At 35.0% G+C, this 27,009-nt stretch overlaps 1 protein-coding gene across 3 annotated transcripts; it reads right to left on the reverse strand.

The window, feature by feature from the left end:
* Positions 1–20,805: 20,805 nt before the first annotated feature.
* On the reverse strand, positions 20,806–26,102 carry LOC131060662 (uncharacterized). Of its 3 annotated transcripts, none has more exons than XR_009110403.2 (5): positions 25,100–26,097; positions 24,904–24,974; positions 22,258–22,354; positions 21,787–21,949; positions 20,806–21,646 (listed from the first exon to the last, which is right to left on the reverse strand). XR_009110403.2 is itself a non-coding variant. In XM_057993976.2 (5 exons), exons 1-4 carry the CDS (start codon positions 25,193–25,195, stop codon positions 21,869–21,871), a joined length of 345 nt encoding a protein of 114 aa, XP_057849959.1. In that variant the 5' UTR covers positions 25,196–26,102; the 3' UTR covers positions 20,806–21,646; positions 21,867–21,868. The 3 variants fall into 3 exon arrangements, 2 of the variants coding, with proteins under 2 accessions (XP_057849959.1, XP_057849958.1); XM_057993976.2 differs by having other exon boundaries at positions 21,867–21,949; positions 25,100–26,102; XM_057993975.2 differs by lacking the exon at positions 22,258–22,354 and having other exon boundaries at positions 25,100–26,080.
* Between the last annotated feature and the right edge of the window lie 907 nt (positions 26,103–27,009).

The following is a 27,009-nucleotide window of genomic DNA, read 5'->3' on the forward strand; positions in this document are numbered from 1 at the left end:
CGGTGCAACCTCGCAGAGTAAGTATGCATACGGCCTGCACGCTTTGCAAGTTTCACAAGTGTCCCTATGGGCCCCGCAGGGGTACATATATATATATTTTTTAACTTTTTAATAATTTTTTCTTAGTTTTTTTAAATGCTAAAAATAAAAGAAATGTTTTTTTCTTTATTATTATATAAAGTTTTTTTAATAGAATAAATAAATAAAGTTTTTTTCTTTATTTTTAAATAATTTTTTTAATAATCTCAAAAATTAAAAAAACATGGTGTCTTTTTCCTTTATTATTGTTAATAAAGTTTATTTTCATGTTTTTTAATAAATGTTTTTAATAAGATTTTTGAAGTCTTTTAAAAACAAAAAATGTTATTAAATAAGCAAAATTGGGAACACGTTTTTTTTCTCCACCTATCATACCTATATTGCAACATTCTCCAATCGACGACCAATGGGGGTCATTTTGCTCTTACATTTTTCTTGGCGATATACCAATCATAAGCATCTTCATTTGTAGTCTTCTACAAGGCATCTTTTCGGTGGCATCATCTTCATGTTTCCATATTTGCATTGTGTTATGATGTATTCTCTTGCATGAGCTATGTTGTAACGCACTACTATAAAGTGCCACACCTCTTTGTACTTTGTCACTAATGACATATTTGATGTAATCCTCTTATACTTCGTAGATTAGGAACTATCTTGTGAGACTTCGTACATGTCTTGGATGAGAATGTATGTGGTTTGAGTATCCGATTGATACTCATACAGGTTGTCTACAAGCTTGATCTTTATTATGTTGCAGCAAGTGATTCATCGGTCATTCTTCATCGACAATGGTACCTAGTTTTGTCACACTTTGACGTTCTTGGTGCAACATTGGCTCCATTTCTTCCTAATGGGAAGGAATTTTGGTCAACATCTTTGGACCATCCTTGCAGGAGATTCTACATTGAGGGGGGGCTTCATGGTCTCTCTTCTTCTTTCTTATGGAAGGGATTTTTTCTTACATGAGGTTTTTTTTCTCATTGAGAGCATTGTGTGTTTTCATCTCTCTTTTGGGGGGGAGTTTTTTCCCATTGAGTTTTTCTCTCTTTCTCCATTTGTGAGAAATTGCATTGCATTTGTACATGGGTACCTAACATGGCCTAGTTGTCGGGACCCATCTTGCATTGTTAGCTTGAGTACATTCCCCTAAGTTGCACTTAAGGGGGGTGTTGGTGTAATTTATGTCTCATATAATTACACTTTACTTAAGTTGACTTAGGATAATGCATACCATAGTAATTTGCATAGAAGACACTTAGGGAAACACATATCTAGGGAATATGGTTGCAAGTGAAATTCCACCTTTCGTGGTTTTATCTTATTATCACATTTTTCCACCTTCAATGGATGATCAACCTTTAATGGAATTCTCTATTGTTTCTCCTACCTACCCTTGCATCTCATTGGGCCACATGTCATTATTGTGTGATCTCTTTTTGTTATGGCCTTGCCTTTATAAGCAAGCTTATGTACATTGTATATCGATCGAGCTATTTGCATCTTAATGAGAATACAATTTGTTCTTGTCACATATTATTTCTCTCTTATTCTTGTTCTTTCCATTGCCTCTAGATCTTGGGTGGCTACCTTCATAGCCAATTCTCACAACTATCCACAATAACTCACCTCCTTTAGTGAATTGACACTAACTCAATTATCCATAAGTACAAACTTGCAAAATTATGAATAGAGAAAAATTCAATTATCTATATTTATCACTCACCATGTTTGTGGATCAAGACAATCAGTTATTTGTAATCCAAAAATAACTACCATGCCTCCCCTTGTGCCATGAAGGGACTCAAGATGAAAATTGGTTCTTCTCATACATTGTATTATCTTTGAGCGAGAAGATCGCTCAATATGATAATAGACTTCTTGTCTTTAATGCCTCCAGCTTCTTATTTGACCTATTTAAAAAAGATATTCCTTCTCATTGTCATTGTGAGGAGAGCCTTGATCATTTATTGCAAAATCACATATTTCTTCCTTAATTTCAATAATAGTCAAAGCATTGTTTTTTTAAACTTCTCATCAATAAGATCCCTAACATGTTGAATGCAATTTAGGATAATGTACTCTCTTTGATTACAGTAGAAGCAATTTCAAAAAAAAATTGTTGATTTCTTGACTTCATGACATATAAAGCAATTTCTTCAGCAATTGAGTGAGTTTTAGTGACTCTTTTCTCTTCATTGATCAAGGAAGAAATCATCGTTTCTAATCTTGAAGAGATTTTGTTTAAAGTAAAGACAATATTATCAAAGCTTGGATGTCTACTACTCTATATAATAGCTTTTGTATCATTATCAATTGTAAAATATATTCCAACAAGTTGAAGGTGAAGAGAATTAACTATACTAATATGTTGAGCAATACTTTCACCCTCTTTCACCTTTAGGCCAAAAGGATTTTCTTTGATTATAACTTGATGCTTGAAACTTATCAGTCAAATAAAAAATTAAGACTATCCCATAAGTGTTTTGAAGTTTTGAAAGATCAATATGTAGAAAATATGCATCAGACAACTTGAGACCAATCAATGTTGTAGCTTTAAGATCTTTTGCTACTCATTTTAGTACCTTGCATCTTGTAATTTTTTAACAGTTTCACTTACAATATCTCACAAATCTTTTTCTATTAAAAATAATTGCACCTTAACTTGCCAAAATGAAAGTCATGTCCTTCAAATTTACCAAAAGCATGCAACCAATAACAAAGAATTAAAAATTTGCATGTTGTTTTTCCATGCTAGAAAATATCTACTACTGATTATTTATCCATCCAATCAATTCTTTCATTAATGAAAATTTGAGAGCATATCTGACTTATTATTTGGCTTGCATAGACTGTTGTCGATCCCCTGCTGCCCCATGTTGCTTCGCGTCAGCTGGCTTTGGTCGTGCAGTAGCATAACGTTGGCTCTAGTGATGGTTCTCAAGCTGGATCCTCACTGCTTGAGCATTCTTTTGATGGTCCCTATTGCCTGGACGGTTGTTTATAGCAGGCGGAAGGGGAAGTCCTCCCCACCCCCTGTGGTCAAGGCTTGGGTCCCCCCCCCCTTGCGTTGGGTTTGGTTTGTTGAAGGTCTGATAGTTGTTTGTTTGGGGCTTGCTCCCATATGCTTTTGTGTTGTATAGCATGTAGGCTTTTAGTTTTTGATAGTCTATGACTATGTTTAAGGGTCAGCACCCTAGTTAACGTTGCTTTTTTAATCAAAAACAATTATATCTCCTTTGAGTTGGCAGCAAACTTGGGAATCTCGTTGTGCATATGAAAAAATTAAATGCATTCAATTTTTATTTGCAATGCCTTGTTTTACCTTTAAATTGGTTCAACATACCAAGTTTGCTCAGATTTTGGATATTTCTCTAGATCTTAATATTTTAACGTTGTATCCTATTTTGAAAAGGCATAGACTTGTAAAGGATCATGCCCTATCTAGAGAAAATGCAAACCGATTATATCATTATTGCACAATATTATTATTGATTTTTCAAATACTCAATGTATATAATGAAATTGATTTGTACATTACACAATATGACTTTATAAAGTCTTATGTTCTTGTGTACAATCTCGTTGAAATAACTTTCCAAAAACTAATAACAAATAATGGTTTTATTTTTTATTTATTATTTATATAATGTAAATACTAATTATATATGAATGATAAAATATTAAATTAACAGATTCAATTTCTTTTCTTTTCTTTTTTTCAAAAATTATATATATATATATATATATATATATATATATATATATATATATATATATATATATATATATATATATATATATATATATATATATATATATATATATATATATATATACTAAAACACCCTTGATTATGCACTTAGGAAGTCAATAAGCTATGTAAGGTACTCACAATTTCATGCTTTATTAAGCACTTATTTATTTATTTTCTTATACATAAGATGTTTCACTATCAATTTCTTTGATGCTTAATTTCCCATAAATATTACTAGTGGTCATGTATTTTCCACCTCAATAATTCAAACTCTAGATAATTTACCTTGAATTGACTAATTCTCTTTCATGAAAAAGAGACATCTTGTGTTGTGTATATTTGATTAAGCATTGATAAAATCGCATTTACCTAAAATTAGACCTCCCAAAAAATTTATGTTATCTTCTTATGTACCAAGATGGAATGATTTACTATATTCTTCAAGACAATAAATTGATTTTTTTTTCTTTTATGAATGTTTTTAGACTTAATTGTGTTTTGTGTAGGTGAGCATCGGTGACTTAACGAGTTAGCTAACATAGTCAATAATCAGTTATATTTAAGACTCATTTGGTTGATGACACTCATAAGATTCAATATTGAAAGAAACATCAAAGAAAGGTCACAACAACTTTTAAGAGCATAAATAGAAGTCCTTTAAGTGGTCTCTAAACACTTAGGAGGTTGATTTAGCATGGAAAATTTTCATTTGTGATAGCTAAATTATACCCTGCTAAACACTTGCAAGTTGATTTAACACAAAAAAATAATTCATGACAATTTAATTGTGCCGAGCTAAAATCATTATACTAGTTTAGCCATGGCCAGAATAGTCACTTGTAGGTGGCGTTCTCTAGATAATTTTGTCTTTGGTAGAGATGTCCCATATTCAGCAAAAGTACAAATTCCATAGGATCAAGATGAGAAGGGGCATTTGAAATTGAATTATTTTATGCTATGAAGTGTGTTGGGCGTCTTTTTAAAGCGTTCTTGTTCTTGTTTTATGCTAAGGTAGTAAAACAACTTTCAACACTAATCTTGAAAGGAGGGTTGTGCAAACTTCTAGGTATTTACAATAGTTATAAAAATTAAAGATAAATATCATTTATATCACAACACAATGATTTATGTGGACAAAAACCTTTCATGAAAAAAAATTCACCCCCCAAAAATTGTCCAATATATTATTCAAAAATCAACAAGATTTCGATATATAATTGTAGAGAAAGCTTTCATAGGAGTATCATCAACTAGAGATCCGGAGGAAAGTCATCATCTATAAGACTCTCACACACAATAAAATCCAATACAATATACAATCATAAACAATGCCCTCATAAAACAAGGGTGTCTTCTAGAGCACTTAGAAAAGCCAACATAACCTCTACTGTCAAATCTATGACCTAATAGTGAATGGTTAAAATTTACAATACATGTGTGTGTGTGTATATATATATATATATATATATATATATATATATATATATATATATATATATATATATATATATATATATATATATATATATATATATATATATATGTATGTATGTATGTATGTATGTATGTATGTATGTATGTATGTATATGTACATGTGTGTGTATTTGTATATCTATATATATTTGTGTGTATATGTATGCATATATATGTATATATATACATATATACATGTATGTATGTATATGTATGTATATGTATATATATACACATGTATGTTTGTGTGTATATGTATGTATGTATTTGTGTGTGTAATGTGTCTTGTGGAGAAGTTGCCCCCAAACCCCCATCAAGTTGCATAGCCCCTAGACCCCCATCTAGAGGGCCATCCCCCTTGGACCCCTCGCAAGAAAATTGGCTCTAGAACGAAAATGATTAGGCTCCATTATACAAACATTATAATTGCAAGGTTAAGACACCATTTTTTAACATTTTCCTACTTTTCAAACACCTTGAAAGAGTATAGGGATTGTCAATGTCATGATTTAACTGTTAGGGGTCAAGAGGCCCATAGACTCAAAACACCATCTAAAATAATATGTTCTCACAAACTTAGTTAAAGATTTTGCAACATTCATCAAAGTATTTATCTTAACTAGATTTGCCCTACTATCCTCAACAATATATCTCACAAATATGAATGCACATCAATGTGCATGGCCCTCAAATGAAATGTCCAATTATTAGTTAGGTAGATTACATTATGTCTATAACAATAAACTATCACTACACTTTATTTTATTATGATATCTGAATACAATCTCATAAGCCAAATAGATTCTTGACAAGTGTAAGTAGCTACCATATACTCATCTTCAATAGTGGACAAAGTGACCATATCCTATTGCTTACCCATGCAACTAATTACACCACCAAATAAAGTAAACATATAAGCATTAGAGGATCATTTCTTATAACACCACCAACCCAATCTTTCATCAAAACGCCATGATAACACAAGGAATACTTTAAGGTACCCCACAATATCTAAAAACTGTTTTAAATGCATCCAAATGAAATCTACTAGGATTAGACTTATATTTGGAAAGAACTCACACTACATGGACAATGTTTGGTCTAGTGTAGACCATAACATACATTAAACTCTTAACTACACTTTGGAAGGCAATTTGCTCATGGATTTCATTTCCAATGGGGATGTTGGACAATCTGAAGAAGATTACTTTGTTCCAATTGTTAAAGGAACATGTAATGGTCTACAATCTTGCATTTTAAACCTTTCAAATTGAATTGACATAATTACTTTGGCCAATCTATAGTTTTTTTCACCCTATCTCTTCTAATTTCCATCCCAAAAATGTATTTAGCTACACCAAGATCTTTCATTTCAAATTTAGCTACAAGTTGAGACTTAACTTTTAAAACCATTCCTTTCACTTTGACAATAAATACCATATCATCAACATATAACGTAATAAGTAAGAAATGATTACTATCTATTTTATAATAAACACAATGATCTAGTTGAGAATGCTTAATCTCAAACTCAACACATATGTATCAAATTTTTGGTACCACGTTATAAGGATTTTATTGAGGCCAAACAAAAATGTATTCAATTTACAAACCAAATTACTTTTACCTTCACCATGTAGTGCTCTAGCTATGTCATATAAATATCCTTCTCCAAATCACCATGAAGTAAAGGTATTTCCACAACTATTTGATCAACCTCTAGATCATAACCAATAGCAATAGAAAAAATATATAACGGATGTCATTTTCACAATAGAAGAAAAATTATCTTGCTAATCAACACCCTCAACCTGCGTGTAACCTTTAATAACCAACCATATTTTGTACTGCCTGATACCTCTATTTAAACCAATCTTTTTTTTGAACATGCAACTAACAAGTTTTCCTCTTTTAAGAAATGGTACTAAATCCCATGTATCCTTTTTTCCAAAGCTATCACTTTTTCATCCACAACAAAGTTCGAAGATTTTGCAGCATTCATACCTCATGCCTGTTATACAAATTTGAGATCATCCATGTTTGAATTTGTAGCGTCGTAAATTATAACCTGTCCAATTTACACCTCACATTTGTGCTCCCACTTTAGTGTGTCCTATCCCCATCCCCTTGTTAAATTTAGATGATCAGATTAGATAGACAAGAATTTACAAAATTGCACAAAGATCATCCTGGAAAAACCTTCCTCTTGAAGGTGAAAACCCCAGTAATGAAAGATGTCTTTATTATCTTAATTATCCCAATAGGCTTTACAAGACTTTTACTTCACACTTGAAGCGATATATGACAACAATGCATATACAGAAAGTCTGATCTGCAAAAAAGCCGATCCTCCCTTATTGACTTGCAAACTATTGTAGATAGAGATATGTCTGTTGTAGATGAGTGTCACGAACTGCTGTATGAACAAATACTGTAGAAAGTATATGCTTCGATCTACTTAAAAGGTGTATATTTGATCTTCTAATGTATTTGTTGTGACTAAAGAATGAATCCGATCTTCTCTATGAAGACAATTTGTTGTAGGTAGAACATGTATTGCTTTTCCCTTCTCATCAATGTCAAATGGAGGAGATATAGACTCCCTTTTATATCCCACGATAGTGACCATTCCTCAAGGGTCAACTTTGTTCACAAGAACACGTCTCAATGAAAAGGTTTGGGCGGACTTACAAGTCGGCCTAATACAATATTAATTAATCATTAACAAATTCTTGATCCTTCCTAGTTGGGTTAGGGTTGCTGGTTTTTTGCAGCCTATTGGTTTTTGGTGGGGGTAATTGTTGTTCCCCTTCTTTTGGTTGGCTGTGTCGAGTCTCTTTTGTGTTCTGTTTCTTTGAGTGGACTTTCAAGCTTATCTTTCGGTTCGGGTTGCAGGTCCTTCTAAAACCTGTCTTGTAAAGGGTTTCTGGTCCCTTAAAAACTTGTTTTTCCTTAATCAAAAACAAATCGCATAAGTGTTAGTATCATTTCATATAATTAATAGATAGATAAATAAAGGCAAGTGGGTATAATTAAATTGTCTAAGGCCGAAAGGCCAAATAGACAATTTAATTGTCTATGTTGGCCCACAAGGATTCTCCAACTTTCATGTCATGAACATCTTTTGATGGGTCCTATCATAGGATACCCTCCCTCTTGGCTGCTTATTTTGGTCCCATTTGTAGAAAGACCAAGGCATGGAATGCTCTGGTCTGGACCAGGGCACCCCAAAATGCCTTGGTCCCTCTCAAATGGGCCCCAATTTGAAATGGGGTAGGTACTATATCTCCCCAATAGCATTTGATTCCCAGGGCTACACATGATCGTTGGAGGTCAGCCTAATCGATAATTTACCTAGGGAACTCTATATAAAGACATCCTATCAAATCATTTTGACATCCATTACATACCTAAAGTATTCATGCGTCTGTGAAGCATTCATCGCCAAGCATCTTCAAAGATTCAAGCCTGCATATTTAACATTCAAACATTATGGAGCAAAGTTACATCAACCCTCATGCAAACATATGTGTGTGATTAGGTTTTTTCATGTCCATGTGTTTCTCATGCCATTACATTCAACATTTATGGTTACATTTAAAGAGCATTGCATCATCATCAACAATTGCAGATCTGAGGTATATGTCCTTAACATTTATTTGAGTATTTACATTATTTTATTCAAAGTTATTCCTAAACCGAGATTTAACTTAGGCAAACCTCTATCCACACCACCTTTCCTTCTCTTTATGTGTGCAGGAAACATGCTCAGCAGCTGTACTCAAGAATTTTGACAAAGTTAATAGTGACGAACATGTCAGCTTTCGACGAGGAAAAAATCGAAGGACAAAGGCGGATTTGTGCTACCTGGTCCCAAAAAATCAGGCCGAACTTATGGGAACTAGTTCTAAACATATTGTTTTGCCTAGATCTCAGTTGGTGGCTCTGTGGGATATCTATAGCTTACCGTTTCTACCAGTTTACTTCAATTATCCGTGGTTTTACCTTAATTTCACAATCTACAATCCATTTCAATCCAAAAAGAGGGAACCAAACCCTAACTAGTGAATCTAATCAAAATTTTAGCCATTTCCTTATTTGGATTGAGGCTAGATCTATTAGGTTCACCCCTCTTTCAATGTATTAGCTATTTTGGTTAATTATTGATCTTATCCTACTTGGCAAAATGCTAGTTCCAAATTACACCATTACATTTTGGTGAAGCCGACGTCTTTCATGCTTAATTCTGATTTCTTGTATCAGATCTAATTTTGTATAAAATTAAAGTTTGCATTCTTAGTTTTTATTTTCAATTGAATTAAATAAATTTAGAGGTTAAATTCACAAAAACCCTAATTTATTACTCTAAAATTGACTTGTGAATTGCATAATTTTTCAATTACATTTTTAGTTCTAATTGTTATGACATGTTATGTTCAAATTTAGATGCATCCACTCATTGTTTATGTACTTGCATTAGTGAAAAAAACATAAAAATTGCACATTGTTATATCTTTTTATCATGCATTTTGCATATGTTGTCATTTTGTTTTCATTTAGTTAGTTCCATGATGCATCTATTTCATAAATGTGATAATGGATTAGTCTCCCTTGTTTCACTCTATCCCTCTCCTAAGGATCCTCCTACCCATGAGAACATTTTAGTGCCAAAAAGAATCATTAACACTTCTTTCAAAACTCTCCCTTCTAAGGATGAAGTTTTGAGGAATGGTGTTGATCTTTCTCCTAAAACGTGCTTCTCCCATAAGGATATCCTAGAGGAAGAGGATAATATCCTAAACACCTTCCTTAATGTTACCTTACCTTCCATACATGATACCTCTCCTAGAGAAAAAGTATTGATGGACATTGATTTATTCTCTCCCAAATTTGGTCCTACCAATGACAACACATTGGTGCAAAAAGAGGTTATGAACACTTACTTCAAAAACTCTTCCTTCTAAGGATGAAGCTTTGAAGAATGATGTTCATCTTTCTCCTTAAACTATACATCCCTTATGAGGATCATTCATGCAAGTGGATGATATTGTCACTACCTTTCCTAGTGATACCATACCCTCTTTTTATTTCAATGAATTTCCCACTAGAGATGAAGCATTAATGAGTTATGTTTCTCCTTCTCTTAAAGTTTGTCTTACCCATAAATATAGCTTGGAGCAAGAAGATAAAATCATTAGCAATTCCCTTGATGCTCTCCCTCCTAAACATGTATCCTTGGAGAGTAAACAACCTAATCAAGTCAATACTATTCATGTTTCTAGTTAGGAGAAGCCTAAGCCCAAAAAAGCTCCCAACATCCTAAAAGTTGCAAAATACATATGTAAAAGAGGTGTTATGGAAAGGCAACTAGAAAAAAAATATGGTTCTGAAATACATCACACATTTAATGCTTGTGCCAAAAAGAAATTTCCTAATGTTCTTCTCACTTCCCTTCCTCTCCCCCCCCCCTCCTCATCCTAAGAAACATGTTGATAGGAAACCTAATCTTGTTGAGAAACTCCATGATATCTTAGCTAAGATTTCCCTTTGGGACTTGATTCAAACTTCACCTTCACATCATAAGTTGATCCAAGAAGCCTTACGAAGGGTGGTTCCTCATCCTTCTTCTAAACCAAATGATATTACATTCTCACAAGATGAATTTCCTTCTATAGAGGTTAAAAAAAGAAATGATCTCCTTATGATTACTACATGTATGAACAAAAGATAAGAGGTACTTTAATTGATAATGGGTCACCACTTACCATTTGTTGTATTGACTTATTAGATAAGATAAATTGTGACTATTCTTCTATTCAACCTGATACTCTTTGTCTTTGTGGCTTTGATGATGTTCCTAGAAAGTTACTTGGTATGGTCATATTACCTATCAAGTAGGGCTCGTAACTTTACCTACTCCTATTTATGTCATGCCCAACCATCTTAATTATAACCTTCTTCTAGGTAGACTGTTGATTCATGCTATGAAAGAGGTTCCTTCTACCCTTCATCGTACAATCAAATTCATATATAGCGATGAACTTCACACAATAAAGATTGGTCCTAATCCTTATCATTTCATTCATGATGAAGTGGGATGAATTTCCCCCTTTAATACTATAATTCCTTCCACAACACAATCTTCTATCAATGATGCTTCCTTAGCAAGGAATTGGGGTACATTAGACTTTACACCCTCCTTCAATGGGTATAAGACCCCTCAATCTAAGAATGAAGCCTTGAAGGAGCCTTGTGTGTCTTTTATCCAAGCTTCTTCTAAATCAATTCTCACCTCTCCTTCCAACACATGTCTTGATAATGATGGGGGTTATTTAGATTTTGATACTAAGAATGAACCTTTCAACATCTACACATGGATACAATGGACATGGTTTAGGACCTATGCAACAAAGTTTTTATGATCATAAGAAATCTACATCACACTTTTCGAAAGAAGGTCTAGGTTTCCAAAGTCCTCCTTTGTTGGCATCTCTTCCTGCATTGTCTAGTGAGTCCATGTCTTCTTATTTCAATATGGCATTGCAACAAGATAATGTTTTGTCTGACCTCCTTCACTCCAATTCAATTTCTCTTCTTTGGCCTAAACAAAGAAGGAAACGTAGACAACATCTTAAAAATTATACTTTTTGCAAGTATCATCAAATCCATGGTCATTCTAATAATGTCAAGCTTTGCAAACTAAAATACAACAATATATTGATCTAGGTATCACAAAAGTAACATGTGACAATGAATCGTTTGAAAAATGTTGGATCTTCTTCTTCGATGGATGACCCTCCCGTGTCCCAGATTGTTGTTGGATCTTCTGTTGTCCCTGCCTCTTTGGATGTTGGCTTTGTTCCTCCTGATGATGGGAGTTCCTCTATTCTGGACCCATCCTCTTGGCAAAAGGCTACTGCTAGGGTTGAGGAGGGATGGATTACTGTTAAAAGTAAAAAATCTAAATTGTCCCAATCCTCTTTTGATATGACCCTTCGATCCCACAAGGGTAGGACAAATTCTTGATCCTTCCTGGTTGGGTTAGGGCTACTGGTTTTTTGCAGCCTGTTGGTTTTTGGTGGGGGTATTTATTGTGTTGTTCCCCTTCTTTTGATTGGTTGTGCCGAGTCTCTTTTGTGTTCTGTTTCTTTGAGTGGACTTTCAAGTTTATCTTTCGGTTCGGGTTGCAGGGCCTTCTAAAACCTGTCTTGTATAGGGTTTCTAGTCCCTTAAAAACTTGTTTTTCCTTAATCAAAAACACGTGACAATGAATGGCATATTTCTTATGATCGTTTCAAATAACATTCATGTTCCTATTATGTTGCTCCTCACTATGTGACATTGTTAGATCACCTATTGGGGGCTCATTGGAATTCATGGTGGTACAATTTCAAGTGCAACCATACTTAGTAAGCAAAATAATAGTCTATTTATTCTTGTCTCTATGCTTGGGGGGCAAGAATAATTTTCTATTTCTTTCCTCTTTCTAAGTATTCACCTTTTCTTTTATGAGTTGCATTTTTCATAACATGATGTCCTTTCTTGCATAGAATTATCCTTGACGTGATTACATGTGTGTTCCTTGTTTAGGACCTATTCTTTGCTTGAAATAATACGTATCTTATGAATAATCTCTCTTCGGAGGTTGTGCAATCCTTCTCACTGTCCCTATGCTTGGGGGGTATTGATCTGTTCTATCCTTTATAAGGATCCACTTTTCCTTTGTTGAGTGGTGTTTGCTTACGATACGATGTCATTCCTTGTGTGAAGTTGTTTGTTTGCTCAAAGATTCTTTCTTATGCAAGAGGTGTCTATCCTTGTCAACAACCTCTTCTACAATTGGAAATGTATATCTATTATAAACAAACCTTTCACTTTGGGTCAAAAGTTTGTCATCCTTCATCAAGAATCCCTTTCACCTAGCAATAGGGGGAAGGTATGCAATCTTGTTCTCCTTCCTTTCATTTGGTCAACGATGTTATTTATGTTCCTAAATCTTCTCCTGGAGGTAGATTTCCTTGAGAAAAGATCTCTTCTCCTCCAAGAATTCCCTTTAAACTTGTTGCAAGATATCTCTTTTTCAACTTTCTTGTCCTTGCTTGTAAGAGTTCTGCCTCTTTAGCTTGGACTCATGAACATTGTTGCCTAAAAGGATATCTCCTTGGTGTTGAAGGTGTGTATCCTTCTTTCTAGCTTCATTAAGACATCAACATAGGACTATGTTGACATCTTAAGGAGGGGCATAGGATATCGCCCTCTTTGTACTATATTTTTGCATTTCTTATACAGGGTGTCCAGACTCGAAACCAAACAAAACAAATTCTTATACGAGATGCTTCATGCCCGAAACCAAATGCAACATTTTTATATGTATTATATGAGGTATTTTTGCATGTCTTATACGGGGTGTCCAAACTCGAAACCAGACAAAACAAATTCTTATACGAGATGCTTCATGCCCGAAACCAAATGCAACTTTTTATATGTATTATATGGGGTACACATTCTCAAAACCAAACAAAAACAAAGTCTTACACAAGATGTTCCCAAAACTAGACATTTTCATTTTGATTTCATATCTTATATAGGTTATTGCATGCTCAAAATGAGACAAAACAAAGTCTTATACGAGATACTTAATTTCTAAAACGAGACAGCAGGATATGTAGCAGGATGAGTGGAACTAGCAAAACACAGCTAGACTATTATGACTCTCCTCCCCAACATGGATCACCTAGCATAACACAACTTGCTAGCTTGTGGCATTCATGTCCTTTATTTTCTAGGTACCATATGTCAAACTAGACCCAAATTTTTTAAAGATGGGTTGCCTAGTAATTCTAGGTGGAATGGATTTAAAAGGTACCATCTTGAATTCACCTTGAGGACAACTAAAGGCCTTAACAAAGACAAGGAAGTCAACCTCAAACCTACTATTGCATTTTCTCTCTACATGACATTGTCGAAGGTGTACAATTCAAATCCATGCAAAGCTCAAAGTATTTGGAATTGATAAAACTAGTATTCAGTTAGATAGAAATGGTGTCATGAGAGTGTTGGCCGAAAGAGGTAGTAGGGGTGTGACTTACATCATTCCTAAGAGTTAGGAATTGATAACCATTCTCTATTGTGTTAATGTTGTTAGACAGAGAATGTCATGGTTTTACTTGTTTAAGGGTAAAAAGCAATTTTAAATTTACATTGCAGGCTATGACGTAGATTCTTGCGTGGCAACTCAACCACATACATGAATAAAAAAAGAACTTTTAATGAATATGGTTGCACCACTTTGCATACTCACCGACAAATAAACACATGTTGCTTTTTTTATTGTCATGGAAGCCATGTTGCAGTTACAACAATCCAAGAGGCAAGGATTTTAAGTATTGCTTTTCTTACATTGTTGACACACACATCACATAAAGTATAGCCGCTCAATATGAGTGTGTTTTCAACATTCAATTCATACTTCAAATTTGAATAAGTGGTATGCCTAGACAAGGTTTCCAAATATCACAACAATATTCAAGAGGACTGAATTGGTAGAACTAGGCAACAAGTCATTGAAAAGAATGTTGATAGCGGTGAACATCACAACAATATTCAAAAGGATAGGAATACAAACCCTTAATCCAAATGCATTTGAAGAGGACATGAGTCCCAATGACATGTTCCAATTCAGTGTACAATTTGATGCTTCTACAATGCAAATCATCTTTAGTCTATCAAGAGTTGGCATTTCACCAGATGAAGTGGCTAACACATTGTTGTCAAATCTTGCGGATGGCGAATTGTATTGTCCAACACTAGAATCATGTGAAGAGGAAGCTACCACATATCACCTATCATATCATTTGTGGATGGAATCTACCACATATATGGGTTGGACTCATGGAAGGGGTGAAATTGTAGCATGTTTGGATGGTTGACCAATCTTGAGTCAAGACCACCCTTAGACATTGTGTGGCACATCATTGGTACATGTTCGTAGTGCTACATGACCAACATGCATTTCATCACCCACAACATCCACTTCCTCACATTTATCATGTACCATTTGCTATTTCTCTCCAACCCAGCCACATTACCTACACATACCTTCCCATATATTGAATTCTAATGGCACCAACTCTCAATGCATTCAAACATTAAATGCTTCACAACCTCATGTATCTTGCTCACCCACACATCATTGCTCAAAAACATCCTCTTGAGTGTTTGTTTCAATGGACACCAATCCATGTTTGGCTCTACTCTATATTTAGTAATGCATTAGGGAGACTTGATTTTCCAAAAGCCTTTTTAGTGTTGAAATATGTTACACATATCCACAATTCAATTTGAAAGGTAGACAAGAACTTAGTTGAACATCGAAGGCCTTTGGGAAACCAAGTCTCTCAAATGCTACCACTTCATACTAGGTTAAGTTTAATTTCCAATATGATGTAAATGTTGTTGGCACTATTGTGCAAATGCCTATATGGTGTAAATGTTGTTAATTTGCAATGCTCATTGATTTGGTTGAATTCTTCTTTGGGTTGAATTCTTTAATTTATGTCATCTTGTTTGGGGTGATTGTGTAACAAGAACCCCAGACATGACCACATATTTTTTATACACATTTTTTAAAACAACATCATGTCACATCATGATAACAAATGAGTAACATTCATTCAAGGAGCAAGAATACAAAGCATTTTACAACAATGTAAGTTCTCGTAGTTCATATATACCACATGATACATACAATATTAAAATTTGATTACATCATAACAAATAATGGAGGGGTAACAATTGATGATACTTGAAGTCTATCATAAATGCTTGCTTGGTCATGTAGACTCCTTGTCTTTAATCTGTCATGGTTTGCCTTGAGGGTGCAATATCAATTGACCAATGTGGACATAATCCCTATCCACCACTCCAAGCAAATTTTATGGCCCATGATAAGAGAGTGGACATTCAAAACATCTTGCAGTACATAGGCATAACCTCCTAAAGACCAATTACCTAGGCATTCCTATCATCAGTATACTAAGATAATAATTCCCTATCAAGATAGACCATATCACTACTACAAGGGGATTTCTCAATTACCTACTTATGTTTCATTAGAAATTCTCTTCCATGTAGTTCATCAAATGACTAAGAAAACAAAGCAATTCATCGTCTATATGTTGATGGCCTTAAGGCCCACATGCTAGTGGCAGAAAACCATTTAACACTACAGTGTATATTGGATGTCCATCATCATCATGCCACTGGCCCTATGGCCCACATGCTCCTAGCAGAATCTATCCAAGTCTCTAGAGTAACACAAGGTATGCATTGTTAGCATGCAGTTGGCCTCATGGACCACATGCTCCTAGTGGAATCCATCCCCCTATCTATGTGGTACAACTAACAGTCCTTCGATATAATATGCTCCTTGACTACTATCAGTCTTGAGAATGGATAAGTTTATCTCATAACAGGTCATAGAATGTAATCATCAATGATCACCTTACATGGAGAAGGGTAGCCTACATATTAGAGGGATTTCTCTTAAATTTGTCATTTAATGAGGAAGACATAAGATCATTTTCACTCTCTAAATCAGCTTAGCGATACCTAAGGAACATCATTCTAACTATTGTTTGATGGCCAATTAGAGACATAAATGAGTAGAGAGGATGTGTAGCCAAAAATGAAGGGTTTCAGACTAGTGTTACATATGATGATACTCAAACTAAAATTATTATATCTATGATATTACACAAACAACAGAAAAAGGGACAATTAAATATTTTCTAGGTTAAAATTTGAAACCCACATCACCCAACATTCATAATAAGATGTTTAAAATTCCTCACATTTTTGCTTCCCAAAGCACAAATGAATTATGATCCTCCATTACGGTGGGTCACATGGTTTTTATCAATGCTTGAAATCATGGATTTTCTTCAAAACCTACAATCTTCTGTTGAATTGGAGGGTTTCCATGCCTCTTAATGGCACAACCGACCTCTTCCATCGTGCCCACGCCTTACCCATTTACTTCCCTATCCCAACAGTTAGCATGAGTTTCTTCTGCAATAAATTTCTCCCTTGTCCTCCCCACTGCCCTTCCTCTCTCGTGGACACGTTTCTTCATTGTTTATTTCTTTGGTTTGTTTTCCTAAAAAAATTCTTGTATTTTCCTATGTTTGTATTTTCCTGAGTTCCTTTTGCATTCAGTGGCTTGACAATTCGGTTTAAATTTTTACTAATCTAATGCCTTCCTTTCCACGTGATGCATAAGGTTCAATTATGATAAATGTTTTTATTTCTCATTTTTTTTAATTTTAATTTACACATTATGGTATATATATAATGTATGTCTAGTTTTATTTAATATGTATATATGTATTTAACGAGTTTAATATTTTTATTATGACTATTATTATATTAGTATTTCATGCTTACAGTTGATGGTACTCCAATCGGGGTGATTATCTGGTCCCTTCCACACTTATTAGGAGATGAATAAACAAATACTAATGGTGAAGTGATGGGGTTCCTAGAGTTTAGATGTGAGGATTCAAGCCAATTCGGCTAGACTCGGTCAACTACTAAAAGAATTATTTAGTATCACAAGTTCAATCTGACTTGATTGTAAGAATCTAAGTTTGGGCAAAAGTTAACAAAATATCTTGACAGAAAGGATAGCTCTGATCTACCTATCTCTCACCAATGGAACCACATAATTTGCTTCATATTGCACCCTGGGTATTTGCAACCAATGACAGACCTCACACAGGTCCACCAACACATTTATTAGTCCAGGTTAGTCCACAAACACAAAGCATGACCTGACATGTATTGGTGCCTATCAAAACAAACATTTGAGAAGATGCACGTAGGAAACGGGAAGTCGGTGGGAGGTCGGTGAGCAAGGGAAGTGAAGTTGTGAAGCATATGATGCTTGAATGCATCGAAGTTGGTGCCATCAAACTATAGTAAATGGAAGGGACATATAGTTAATGTGGCTTGCACGATAAATGCAAGGAAGTGGATGTTGTAGATGGCGAGGCCATGCAGTGGTGCAAACATGTACCAGCAGTGCGTCATGCAATGTCCAGAGCGGTCCCAACCCTTGATCAATTAGCCATCGAAACGAGCAACTATGGAACATGTTGGACCAATGATATGCATATGCGTGGCAAATTGCATTCACATAGGCAAAATTAAAATTGTTGTGTCAACCATTCATTTTTTTGACGTGACAATATTTTTTTCATTTTTCGATCCATGTAGAACTCCACATTGACCCCCAAAGGTAGCCTGCTCCACTATGGACCCCTCTGACCTATAGAAGGTCATCCATTTTTCATTTGGATACATATGTATCAGGGTATTTTTTGTTTTCTTTATGAGCTACACTTACAAAAGAACACTAGGTCGTTTACATAGACCAAGAAAGATCATGTTTTCTAAAATCTAAACATATAAAGAAACTCTAAAGACATGAAAACAACAATACATGGTTGTACATTGCAAAGGACGCATAATAGAAAACCCTTGCCATTTAACAATCCCTCAATACCTGTAAAACTTGCATAAATATGGGCATAGGGACACTTTGAGCTTGCTGGGTGAAGAAGAAAAGATATGGTAAAGAAAACAAACACCGAAGGTGCATAGAAATCTTCACAATATATTTCTGACCCTGGTTTTCCGTCAGAAGTAAAAGAGCCAAGACTGCCTGTTCTACAACGCAAAACCACCATGTCACAAATGCAACAACAATGGATACGTTTGTGACATGACATTTTCATCACTTTCTAAGGTAAAAAGGGCAACAAGAATCAAGAAAACCATAGAAAGGCAGAGGCGTTAAGCAGAGGTCAAAACAAGCTCAACGAGATGAAGGAAGCCAAATAAGAGAGGATAAGCAGTTGAACTGGGTTGTATATGGTTGGTACACGTTTCTTAATTGGTAGGTATGTGGGTTATGCACACAAAATTTGGCATGGAGAAAATTTCTTCTCACAACATTTGTGAAAACAGTAGCAGTGAACAAGTTCAGCTACAATGAAATGGTATGCCAGTTTCTATTGCAGCTGAACTATTACATTAATTTGCCTTAGAACAAACCCTGTACCATAAAAGGCAAAATTACAGAACTGAGCGTCCAAAGGGGACGAAATGTAATTCTTCTTTTGTTTACGCAGTTGTTTTGGCATTTGGGCTCCTTGTCCACTTGAATTGCTAAACATTTTTATAAATACAGTGCTCGAGGTCAAATTAATCCTCAATTTCGGAGTCGTACGATGCATGTATGAATGAGTTAAGTAGTGAAAGATCTTGTATAGGCAAGCTTCTGGAGCAATGCCAGCTTGTATAGCATTGTGTCAACTCTCAAATCTAACAAAATCTGGATGAAGTTATGACCAGTATGATTTTACCTAAACGTTATGAACAAGGTCAATCGCCGTGGGTATTGGAGTCTAATGGTAGATATAGAAAGAAGTGGGATTTTTACTAAATGTAGAGAACATAAATAGTGATATTCACAATGCGTTGCATTGAACCACTGCCAATCCTGCAACCAATGTTAGACGGCCTTGATTTCATACACACAATATTAGTTGTGTTTCCCCAACTGCCATTTTTTGTACTCTATACATTGAGCGATTGCCAATGCTGCAAACAGTGTTGAGGACCTTAATTTCATACACAGAATGGTAGTTGTGTCCAACTGCTGTTTTTCAAAATCTGTTCAGAAATTGCATGCAATAACTAATACCTAGTACACTGGCCTCCAAGTAGAGGATGCTCTCCGTGGCATTTATTGTTTGTGCTCAACAAACTAAGAATAAAGATTATGATTTTGTATCATGTGATTATCACTCGGCGATTTTATAAATTATCTGACTAACATATTGGCATGGATTGCAACTCTAAAGAGGAAAACGGTGGAAGAAGCCCTGATTTTCATCAAGATAACAGAATGTGTTAATTATTTACAATGTCTGACCAATGTGCAGCATTATTGCTTGAGCAAAGCAAATAATGCATTTATGTAGGATAAGAGTAGGAGCTATTGATTTTTGAAGCAGCAACCTGATAAGTTGAAGAACTATGGTTTGGTTTATATTTTAAAGTAGCGCAGATCGCACGATAAGATAGGAGGGCACATTCCAGACACTGAAGAAAGTAAACAATTGGATTCGATTAATCAATCTGAAGCACAGTAATATCAATCACTTGAATTCATCAAACCTTGAATCGACAAATTTCACAAAAAGTCTTAATATTGCTTGCCATTATTTATGAAAGAAATGGACAAGATATACATGCTAGACTCAATGGCTTTTGTTTTGAAATATATGGTGACCCATACAGGCTTTGCATCCAAGATATAGCGGAAGTCAGCCCACGAAGTTTGTGATCCTGCTGTTCACTTGTTTAAAAGAAACCGTGATGTTACTCTAAATTCTAATATTGTTGGGAGCTTGTATTTTCATTAGTTAGAAGATAAATAACCGCGAGACCAATCTGCTCTGCTGATGCATATTCATTAAAAGCTAAAAGCCAAAGTTAAAAAATCTGGATTATTCCCCTATAGGGTCACTTCCATTGATTTTCTTTTTCTTTTCTTCTCTGATAAATCTGTATTTACAGGGGGCAAAGACCTTGCTCCCACGGGAATTTTTAGTTTAAGGACAGAATTGATCGTCGCCATTCCCTACAATATTCCTACAACAACTCAAAGAAGAAACTTGAGGATAACCTTCTCAAAATGACAGAGCAAGGATCCTGTAGGAACTAAATTACACTTCTGTAAAACAACTTACATTTTATTCAAAACTATTCTTCGCAAGTTCCACTCATATAATTCTACAAATAAGTGTCTCAAAATACGGAGGCAGATACTCACTCAAAAAAACGAAGGGGGTTCACCTCTGCAATGACCTTTGCTTACATCAGAAACTTTACAACCTGAGCAACTTACTAGGCAGATACTCACTCAAAAAAACGAAAGGGGGTTCACCTCTGCAATGACCTTTGCTTACATCAGAAACTTTACAACCTGAGCAACTTACGATACAAAAACACCTTTGGCAAATATACAAGGAGGTGTTCCGATGATTTGTGAGGCAATTGCAACAACAAAATAAGGATAGAATCCTTCCTTAATTACACTCCAAAGAAATTTGATCTTCGCGTGAGATTTTCCTCTTTCCCGCCGTTGCTGTGGCAAATGTATTTAGGCCATTTCTGAAAACAGATACCCTCGGAGCACTAACCAGTCCAATGTTGTCATTGACTCCCTCCCACTTGACAGTCTCCTCAGAAACAATTACCTTGTGTGGGTCCCAGAATATAGGAACTTCTGTTGTATCCAACGATTTCTGCAATATGAAAATCAGATAAAAACTTCTATTGCATCCATCAATTTCTGCAATTTGAAAATCAGATAAATTTATGTAGAAAAAAATATCAGCATGAATGTCCCTCAAACCATACAGAATTTTATAGGGCAAAACCTTACATTCTTAGGAGACAAAGAAGAAGAGTCTGGTGCAACTGCTTGGGAAGCAGATTTTCTGGTATAGGCAATAGAGGACTCACAATTAATAGTCCTGGAAGATGATTCTTTTCCTTTGGAGTCGATAGGAGAGTACTTCAGCATTTTTAGTCTCTGTCTCAAGAATCTGTGATAAGAACAGAACAACACTGGCAATAAGAAAAGAAACCCAGCTCTAGTTTAATTGAGTATACAATATAACTGATATGTATAAGATGTGCCGTCCAGCATTCGCTTATTTATGGATATAATCCAACTAATTTGTATGAGAAAAGAAGCCTAACTCCGGTTTCATTGGCGATAAATACAACTAACATGTATGAGAAAAGAACCCTAGCTCTGGTTTAATTGGGGATATAATATAACTAAATTGGATGAGTCTATGAGAATAGAACCCTAGCTTTGATAATAGCAAGGTTGCATGGGTACTCGTACCGGAGACTCGGACGCGTCTCCCGCACCGGAAACTTCGTTGGAAACATCTCCATAGAGAGGAGACTTCTCACTAACGTATCCGCCCGTCTCCCACCGTCTCCAAGCCAAACCAAAAAAAAGGAAACCTTAAAATGTTAAAAAAAACAAAACACAAGCAACAAAATAATCAAAATGTAGTACAAATGGAAAAAAAACAATGCTCAAAACAAATGCAGGTCACAAGGATTTCTTAAAACGTTGCAACAGCCATTACTAAATTATTATATTATATTTAATGTCATTATATTTAATGTTCAATGTTATTATATTTTCAGAATTTCTATAAATTATTAAATTATATTTAAAAGAAATTGGCGTCTCCAAGTACCCACGTCTCCTATTTTGAAAAAATAGCCGTACTAGTACCAGCACCAGTCTCCAAAGTTTCCAAGTACCCCCGTACCCGTGCAACCTTGGATAATAGACAGTATTTCCACAGTCCATGATCATAAACATAAGCATGCTTCTGGATTAAGTTATGTAGTGATGTTTGGTATCACTATCAACATTTTGGATCATTTTTGCATTAAACTGTAGAAATTTTGGCATCAACATTTTGGATCATCAATGGTATCAGTTTTCCACAATCCATAATGCTTCTGGTTGCAGTTTCTTGATTCAATTGTGTATGTGTTTTTGCATCAACATTTTGGAACATTCTATGTGATCCATCATTAGAGATCTCAAGGAATAAAAAATTAGATTGTTACAGACCCAGAATGATTAAAAAGTCGTGAGAAACATGAGAAAGGGAGAGGTTACACATGGAACAAAATGCCAAGATGGCACACTAAGGAAATTTTAAAAGGGGCATAGAAAAAGACAAAACTAATTTAAATTTAAAAGAGAGAGTATTAAAAGCAATACCATAATAATTAATAAATGAATTTATAAAAAAAATATTACAACTACAATGCTAGATTGAAAGTGGATGATGCCACAACTTCTATGGGGCACTCTACTTTTGCCCACATTTTAATTGACATCGACATCTCTTCGCCTCTCTCGAGGGATCTGGTTCTTACGGTTGGGAATAGGGATCTGGTTCTTACGGTTGGGAATAGGCCATGGACGCAACCGTTGGATTATGAGGGCCTCCCCTTTCGCTGCCAGAAATGCTTCTCAACGGGTCATCTTGTTGTGGACTGTTCTATTCCACATCATAGGGGTGTTGCTCCTTGGTGGAAGAATGCTACTGCTAATCATTTGACGGTCAATGCTTTCGACTCTGATTCTATTGTCTCCTCTCAGGAGGATGACGTCTCCTCTTGGGAGGAAGTTGTGCCCCTCACTACTGCTGAAGATTCTATTGATCCTCTTATTGTGGCCTCCTCTGTTCCTGAGGCCCCTACCCTAGTTTTTCCTGTTGTGCAACCTCAATCTAGTCCTGCTGAACCAACTTCTGGTGCTGTTTCGCAGCAGCCTGTTGTTGTTCTACAGAAGCCTCCTGTTGTTCTGCTGCAGCACTTTGTTGACACTACTAACTATAACCCTGCGGGGTCCCTCCCAATTGATCTCTCTCTTGATGGTCCTAAAAACAGTATCGCCTGGACAGTGGTTTCTCGCAGGCGGAAGGGGAAGTCTGCTCCCCTCCGCCAAACCCCTCCTTGGCTGGGTTCGAGTGTCTCTCCCCTTCCTTGATTGGGGTTTTGGGTGTCTTCCGATTTGATAGGGTTTTCTTTGGCCTGTCCGACTGTGTTTTTTTCAGGATTTGCCCCACTGTTTTGTTGTTTCTTACTGCCTTCGGACTGTTGTTTTGAGGGTCAACACCCTTATTGTGCTGTTGATAGTCTTTAACTATGTTAAGGGTCACCGCCCTGATTAATGCTGCTTTACTATTCAAAACCGTATATCTAAATCAACAAAATAATATTAAATATACTAGACATTAAAAATAAACTAATTACAAAAATATATACTAACTAATAAATAGAAAAAAATTAAAGATGAACAATCAAATATCTTAAGAAAAAAAATATATCAATATGTACCTGTGAATATATATACTATAAGCACATAAGAATATGAATAAGAATAAATCTATATGTTCCTATAAATCTAAAAATTGACACCCTATTTATCAAAATCTAAAAAGAACAATAATTAACTAAGCTACTTATTAATATATTTATTTCATGGCTGTCTATTGGCATCAACGTTTGAGATCATTTGTGGATTAAGCTGGGCAGAAATTTTTGGCATTGACATTTTGGATCACTCCTGATATATGCTGTGTAAAAAATTTCGACATCAACTTTTGGGATGCAGTTTGTGAACTGAAATATTGATGCCAAAATCTAAAACATTTATGCCAAAAATTCCTCCACAACTGAATCGAGAAGCACTCTTAGGTTACAAACCCTAGCTTTGGATTGTTAGAGTGTGTAATCCAACTAATTTGTATGAAGAACCCTAATTCTGGTTTAATTGGGGATACGAATCAACTAATTTATATGAGAAAAAACCCTAGCTCAGGTTTTTGGGGGATACAATTTAACTAAATTTGATGATGGGTTTTACACAGTTCTACCACGCCAACCGTCGAATAGAAATCCTAACTGCAAAGCCGCGATAAATCTCGGAAACAAGGGTTTGGGTATTTCTAACCTGACTTCTGCTAGCAGGGTTGTCTTTCTCAGCTTGGCTGTCTGCAGCTGATCCTTCAGCGAAACGTACTCCTGTAATTACAAACAATAGCAAATAAAGTCCCCATTAATGAAACCCGGGTCTAAAACAAGGGTACTAAATGAAGCAACGAATACTACAACAGAAATTTCAGAAGCGAGTGTTTGAAGAACCTTACATCTTGAAGTAGAAGATAATCCTGCATGAGGCTCGCATGCTTGTCGTCCATGTTACTGCGAAGCGGGGGCGTATACGCCGCTCTCTTTCTGGACATCTTAAATCACACCGCAACGAACCTAGCTGAACAAGGGTCGATGAAAACCTCGGAAAGGAAAAGCATGGGAACAACCCAAGATCGAAACCCACTGAAAGATGTGTAGTATGAGCCAGCGGGTTAGGAAATTAAACAAGGGGTAGATGCAGTGCAATGAAATGAACAGTAATAACAACAACAGACAGAGAGCAGACCGGCAGGACAAGAGGCAGGAGTAGGTGGATAAGTGTGAAAGTGAAGAATAAGATGCCATTGGATTTGGTTATGTAATGAAATGGGCGTGGCCCGTGGGCCGTGGGAAAGATTTTAATGTGAAAAGCGACTGAATTGAATAATTAGCTAACTGATGATTCTTCTGCTGTTGTTAGAGTATGTGATTTCTGTGTCACCTCACCCAACGTGATCTGCTTGCTCCACGAAAGAGATATCAATTTCTCTTCAACAGTCATTTCAGTATAATAATAATGATAATGATAATAATAATAATAGAAGACTGTTATGGTACTCTCCTGTTTTCACTCTGGAATAATTAAAATTTTGAAAAGCAGACTGAGTCTGAAGTCACTTCCTCAGAATTTCTATATTTTCGTACCAGTCACATGCATTTTTAAGGCTAAAATATATTTAAAAAGTGAATTAATACACCATTTCAGTAACTAAGGTCAATGCTGAATTGATAGCATAGTTACAGGGACAATTCCCAATTTCAGAAGGTTGAGATTAGGATGGACTTGTCCCAAATTTTCTTGTCTGAAAATTCAGAAGTTTCTGCATGTGTTTCTTGTGCTTCTTATAAAGAGATGAGAGCGCCATTGCATCTACTAGATTGAAGGAAAACAAATTGGAAATTTTTCAAATCAATTGGATTATTGGTACAAAGAAGAATTGACTAAAGTTTTTACCATACATTTCTTGTGCTTCTTATAAGGAAATGAGAATGCCATGGCATTTATTAGATTGGAGGAAGATCAATTGGATTATTGATATAAAGGAAAGAAAAGGAAAGGTTCTTTCATTTTTATAATATAAAAAATATTTTAAATAGTGTAAATTATTTCGTTTAAGATTAAACATAGAATTGATTATTATAGTTTTATTTTATATTATTAGAAGTTGTATATCATATAGTTGAAGAGAATGAAATAGATTTTCTAATAGTATTTAGATTAATTAATCTATTCATATAATTACAATCAATTCCGATACAGAGTTGAATTGTGAAAGAGTATTTAAACATGTACGTAGTGTTCTATTATTATATAGTCTTATTTTATATTATTAGAAGTTGTATATCAAAATATATGATAGTTGAAGAGGATGAAATAGATTTTCTAATAGTATTTAGATTAATTAATCTACTCATACAATTGCAATCAATTCAGATACAGAGTTAATTGTGAAAGAGTATTGAAACATGTTGCTCAATATTTTTGGATTTGATTGTGTATAGATGATTAAAAATCTATACACAATCAAATCTAGAAACATGTAGCAACATTTTACTGGATTGTGGAAATTTGCTATCATTAGTATTGAAATATACGAAAATTAATGTTAAAATTGATATATAGGAAAATTCAATTAGTTTCTTTGTGTCCTTGTGCCTCTGATAAAGAGATGATAATGTCATGGCATATACTAGATTGAAGGAAATCAAATTGGAGAGATTTCAAATCAAGTGGATTATTGTGATAAAGAAAAGAAGAGGAAAGGTTCTTTATAATCCATGAAGTGAGTGATTTATCTTGCAAATGTTCTATTGTATAAGATCATTTTGTAATTTTATTATATAAGAAGCATTTAAGTAGTGCAAA

This window comes from Cryptomeria japonica, chromosome 10 (assembly GCF_030272615.1).
Source record: "Cryptomeria japonica chromosome 10, Sugi_1.0, whole genome shotgun sequence".
Classification (NCBI taxonomy): Eukaryota; Viridiplantae; Streptophyta; class Pinopsida; order Cupressales; family Cupressaceae; genus Cryptomeria; species Cryptomeria japonica.